This window comes from Temnothorax curvispinosus, unplaced genomic scaffold (genome assembly GCF_003070985.1).
Source record: "Temnothorax curvispinosus isolate PA1 unplaced genomic scaffold, ASM307098v1 QBEX01013169.1, whole genome shotgun sequence".
In the NCBI taxonomy this organism is placed as follows: Eukaryota; Metazoa; Arthropoda; class Insecta; order Hymenoptera; family Formicidae; genus Temnothorax; species Temnothorax curvispinosus.
The window spans coordinates 1-5,571 of record NW_020222949.1 but is presented as its reverse complement, the minus strand read 5'-3'; the positions used below and the strand labels follow the sequence as shown (position 1 = coordinate 5,571).

The 5,571-nt window shown below is 27.5% G+C and overlaps 1 protein-coding gene across 2 annotated transcripts; it reads right to left on the bottom strand.

Moving 5' to 3' along the window:
* Positions 1-2,364: 2,364 nt before the first annotated feature.
* On the bottom strand, positions 2,365-5,534 carry LOC112463406 (odorant receptor 94a-like). 2 transcript variants are annotated; one of them, XM_025029814.1, is made up of 5 exons: positions 5,163-5,534; positions 3,639-3,974; positions 3,291-3,492; positions 2,931-3,086; positions 2,365-2,546 (listed from the first exon to the last, which is right to left on the bottom strand). In XM_025029814.1, exons 1-5 carry the CDS (start codon positions 5,522-5,524, stop codon positions 2,490-2,492), a joined length of 1,113 nt encoding a protein of 370 aa, XP_024885582.1. In that variant the 5' UTR covers positions 5,525-5,534; the 3' UTR covers positions 2,365-2,489. The 2 variants fall into 2 exon arrangements, with proteins under 2 accessions (XP_024885582.1, XP_024885581.1); XM_025029813.1 differs by having other exon boundaries at positions 2,365-2,542.
* Positions 5,535-5,571: the final 37 nt, after the last annotated feature.

The following is a 5,571-nucleotide window of genomic DNA, read 5'->3' as shown; positions in this document are numbered from 1 at the left end:
AATAAGATACAATTTTTCTCAAACGATAAGTAAAGATCTCTATTTGGCAGCAAACATGTACTAATAATCCACAGATGAGAGTATCAAAGCCAACATTTAAGAATGCTGCGACAGTCAAACTTATCAGTTGATGAATGTAAGCCAGATAGAACAGTAACGTTGATGAGTAGTCAAATGGTAACCATGCTCTGTATGTTAATTTCCTATGTCTGAAGTTTATAGATAAAGAAGATAACATGATACATGATAATGTTACAGTTCCCAAACATACGAAGCGCCAAGTATTAATTCTAAAATAATTATAAAATGTTTGTCAAATGTAGAGTAAAGTTCCTATATTTTATAACATATAAATTCTATTATTAATATTTTTATTCACCAATTAAGTCTTAAGAGAATTTTACGCGTTTTAAATTCTTCTAATTTTGGATTCGGTCATAATGAAAATTTTTAGACCGCATTTGTTATTTAAGAGTAAAAAAATTTATTATAAAATAGAAAATATAAGGAATTATATCTTTTTTTTTCAAGTATTCCATTCAATTCCTTACAAAATTTTTGCAAAGAGTAACTTTTTTGCTTTTATAAATACCGGTCTCAAAATTTTTATTAGAGGATCCAAGATACAAATCGAACAGAAAAATGCGGAGTCTTTTAGGACTTCATGGGTTAAATAAAAAATTTTCTATTTTTAGGTAAACATGTTCTCCTGTTGCATGTTTCTATTTACCATACATTAATTATATCTATTATGCATTTAAATAGAAAAAGAAATCTCTTATACGTAAAAAATTTAAATATAGAAAGTAACACAAAATAAATTTTAATAGTTTTATTAATATTAAGTAATAATACAATATATTATAATATTATTGATGTTTTGATAGTACTTACTGTATGCTTTTATCGAATTTATAGAGAATATTAATTTCAGTCGATCTCGACGGTCTACACGGTTTCTCCATCAATATGTCGACCAGCATGATAATGTTTTTGCGATTTATGAGCATAATGAACGATTTACAGCAAGAAATAAACATGCAAATTAGTACAAAGAAATTATCAGAAAAATCGTCAGCATTGTCAACTGTTAGAATTACGTCCATCAATTGCGAGAGCAAAAAGGTATTTAGTAATAAAACTATTATACTTGCATACACGTAGTATGCTAAGCGTTTATGCAATGATGACCAAGAATCTGGTCGCCAACATCCACATATCGTTAAAAGTATGAAAGTCAACTTAAGTATGCGCATTTTTTAAAAGATCTTTTTTAATATCATCTGCGAAGCACACAATACATGGAATTGTTCACTGCAAACTTTGTGTAACGTACAATGCTATTAATTAAACATATTTTCAAAGTAATTTGCAATTTTGACAGTTAAAAACGCTTCTGTTTTTGTTATAAAAGTTCAATAGATATTTCTTCAATTTTTTAAATTATATTTACGAATGTTATTGTATTTGTATATGACATTTATAACCAATAAAGATTTCTAATTAATCTAATAACTGTAACTGTGAATATTGTGGTAATGTCTTGCCTTGAAAAACGAATGAAATTATTATTATTGTAAAAAAGGAATACTTTAAGCGATATCACAACCGATAGATAAGAGTATAGCAAGCACCAAAATCTTTAGACTGACTGGCGAAAGTCGACAGTCTATAGCTTTGCCGTGGATCGAACTTCATAGATGTATAAGATATATTCATATGCGTGTGTCCATATTTCCACCCTTCGCAGTTGGCAACTTCATTATTCATTTTATAACGTATCCCTCGCAATATATACCTCGGGAAATAATATTTTTATAAATCGATATGCAACACGTATATACATCAGTTGCAAAATTCACATACATTACGATGACATAGTGAAATTATACCCTTAAATACAACAATGTTTTTCAGAGGCGGAGTAAAGAAAATATACAAGACAGAATTGTCAAATATTGAACAGAAAATTGTATCTTTGTTTAATATTGGTAGACTATTATAATTCTATGCTATTTAAGCTCTAGATATTTAAATTTTCTATGAAACTTTAATCTTTCTATAGCTATTGATGTTACCCATACTTTGACAATACTTATAGTGCTATCCCTTCGTATTGATTTTAGGCACTGTAATTTCTGATTTCCACGTTACAAACAGAAGATGTTAAAATTATATTACATTTACAAAATGTGTCATAAAAGATAAGATAGATAACAAACTTTAAAATGTAAAATATAAATATAAAACAGATGTTAATAAGTGTAAAAATATAAGAAAAATACGTAATAAAATAAACAACACTTTTCGGTTATCTTTTTCTATTATTTTCATAACGTGACAGATTAAACGTGGTATGTTAAGTGAAAGCAACTAATGCTAATTATTATAACTAATTGCAAATATACTATCTTCTCTCTTCTTTTCTTGGTTCTTCTCAGATTTAATATGATATGAGTAATACTTAAATCCATCAGTCTCCCATAGAATCAATCTTGCAGCTTTTGTGTAAGTAAGTTGTAAGTGGAATAAGACATTTTAACTAGCTAAAATCAGTAAACAATTTTAATGGTTATCTAAATAGATTTAATAATTAATAAATTTGCAGCTAATTTTGTCAACAATAGTATCAGATACATTAAATTTTAACATTAAATACATATAGTTCTGAATTTGTTTACATTATTCCAAATAATAATTCCAAATTTTCAATATTTTCCAAACTTATTTAATAAATAGCGTGAATAATTTTAATTTATTAAATAATTAAAATAAAAATAAAAATATCTGTCTTTTGTTAAAATTATTTTAATAATATAATAAATCAATTTATTATAAATTATTCTTCAAATGTAGAACATCTCTATATTTAAATACATCTAAAATTAAAATTTGGCGAAATTAGCTTTATAACAGTTATTTATACTAACACCCATAAAGGTTTCAAGATTCACGGGCATAATACGAGCACAAGTAATCTGAATAGGTGTGACTGTCCGCCTCATTATTATCATTAAACACTTTTTTTTATTTTCGTCCAATGTCAGCCACTCAGTTTCGAAAATATTGTCAATCATTTGGTGACTCTATTAAAACATGTAAAATGTATGCATAGATAACATTTGTGTAAGAAATAAAATATATTTATATTACTGATACCTCGTAAATATTAAAATGATTTAATAACAGATACTGTTAGAATTTTGCAATAAAATTTAGACCGAATAGATTCAGCATTAAATTGAAAATCTATACCTACCGTACCAGCTAAATTATATCTATTACCATACCTTTATCTTTAATTCGTTCCCATACCAACAATACAAGAAGTTTTGAACTAAAATAGTAGCCACATATGTTATCATGTCAATATGTTTGCCTTTGGTTGTTGCTATACTTATTTGATAAAAGCAGAAGCATATCATCAATGTAGTTAATGTAAATTGGATAGCAATAGCCAGTCTAAACCTCTCATTTACAGTAAACGCAAGTCTAGAATTTAACAAACTGTTCGTATAATAACATATTTTAATAAAATATACTGGAAGAACGATATTATATTTAGATGTATGTACACGATATTAATTTAAAAACTATTGAGTAAATTTTGTAAAATTGGCAAAATTGTAAAACTTAACTTGAATATATCACAATGATGACGTACGCTATCGCGAAGAACATTTGAATATGATACAAAACTTCTCAAACGATAAGTTAAGATCTCAATTTGACAGCAGATATGGACTAATAATCCACAGATGAGAGTATCGCAACCAACACTAACGGCTGCTGCGGCAAACATAGCTATCATTTGATAAATGTACGTCAGATAGAACAGAAACGTTGATGAGTAATCAAATGGCAACCATGTTCTGAACATTAATGTTCTCTTTTTGAGGTTTATAAATAAAGAAGATAACAATAAAGATAATATTGTTGCTGCTGGCAAAGATGCGTAGCGCCAAGAATTAATTCTAAAATAATTATAAATTTTCTCAAATACATATACATATAATAATCTTCATATATTTTATATAAATTTTATCTTTATCTACTTATTTATTTATTTATTTATTTATTACGCTTTTAAATCCTTGTAACTGCGGTTGTAATACAAATTTTTAGATCGTATTTCATATATGTATAAAAGTAAAAGGAGTTGCTCTTTCCAATAATGTAGTTAGCATTAAAGAAAGATCCAAAAAAATTACAAGGATTGAAATTAGATATCAATGAGTAAATAAGTAAATTGGTCTATTTACTGAAAAATATTTAACTAATAAATAATTTTGTCTATCTTGTTAAGTAGAATTTATATTATAGGCTACTCAAATAATAATAATCATACAGATTTATTCTACTCAGGAACGAAGTTGAAATTACTTATTAGTTGAATATTTGTCAGTAAAGAGATAGAGATCACTTACTTCTTTTACCTTCACTTTCAACTTTTAATCTTCTTTTTTAGATATTCCCTCGCCGACTATAGACCGTGGCGGGTTTTCGTATGGCAGGATGCTCCTAGCGATATCGGACTGACTTTCAGACATAAGGTACCTCATGACCCAACACTAATTACCATTCATACCACCTTTTAGAACAACGTGGATTGTTAAAAAAAATCTCGTTTTGAAAATTAAAATATTTTTTTGAACATTCTATAGATGTCGGAATCAAATTAAACCATATTTGTTTGAGCTCTCCTAAGGTATCCTACTCCCCAGATCCTTACGTGTGAAAATCAGCCTGATATCGCTGGAGGCATTTCGCCATACGAAAACCGGCTACGGCCTTTTCAGAAAGAGCAATTCATCTTACTTCTAAATACCAATGCATTCTAAAAATTTTAATTATAAGATTCGAGATACAAGGTAATAAAACAGAAAAATGCGGAATCTTCTAGAAACTTTGTAGGAAACTCTAGAACTGTATATAGGTTAATTTAAAAAACATTATATTTTTAATAACTCTTGCGCATGTTCTGTTGCATGTTTCTAATTGCATACATTAACTATATAAAAACATTTAAATAGAAAAAGAAATCTTTACGTAAAAAATCTGGATATAAAAAGTAACACAAAATAAATTTTAATAGTTCTATCAATATGATACATATAATAATACAATATATTATGATATTATTGATGTTTGTTAATACTTACTCTATGCTCTTATCGAATTTATAGAAAATGTTTATTTCAGCCGATGTCGACGGTTTACATGGTTTCTTCATCAGTATTTCGATTAGCATAATAATGTTTTTGCGATTTATGAGCAAAATTAAAACTTTAAAGCAAGAATTTAACATGTCCATTATAAATAAGAAACTATCGCAAAAATCGTCGGCATTGTCCACTATTAGGATGAGATCTATTATTAGCAATAGCGTACCGGTACTCATTATGAAAACTATTATGCTTGTATACACGTAGTACGCTACGCGTTTATGCAGTGATGACCAAGAATTTGGTCGCCAACATCCACATATCGTTAAAAATATAAAAGACAAGTTAAGTATGCGCATTTTTGAAAAGATTATCTTCTTTTATATTACCTGCGAAACACACAATA

Bases quoted from the DNA above. Each gene is read 5' to 3' on its own strand.
- LOC112463406 (XM_025029813.1), bottom strand. From the start codon at position 5,524: ATGCGCATACTTAACTTGTCTTTTATATTTTTAACGATATGTGGATGT. The intron at 3,975-5,162 runs GTAAGTATTAAC...TAATTATTTTAG, and splicing joins AAATTCGATAAGAGCATAGA to AATTAATTCTTGGCGCTACG. The intron at 3,493-3,638 runs GTTAAGTTTTAC...GTTAAATTCTAG, and splicing joins CATCATTGTGATATATTCAA to ACTTGCGTTTACTGTAAATG.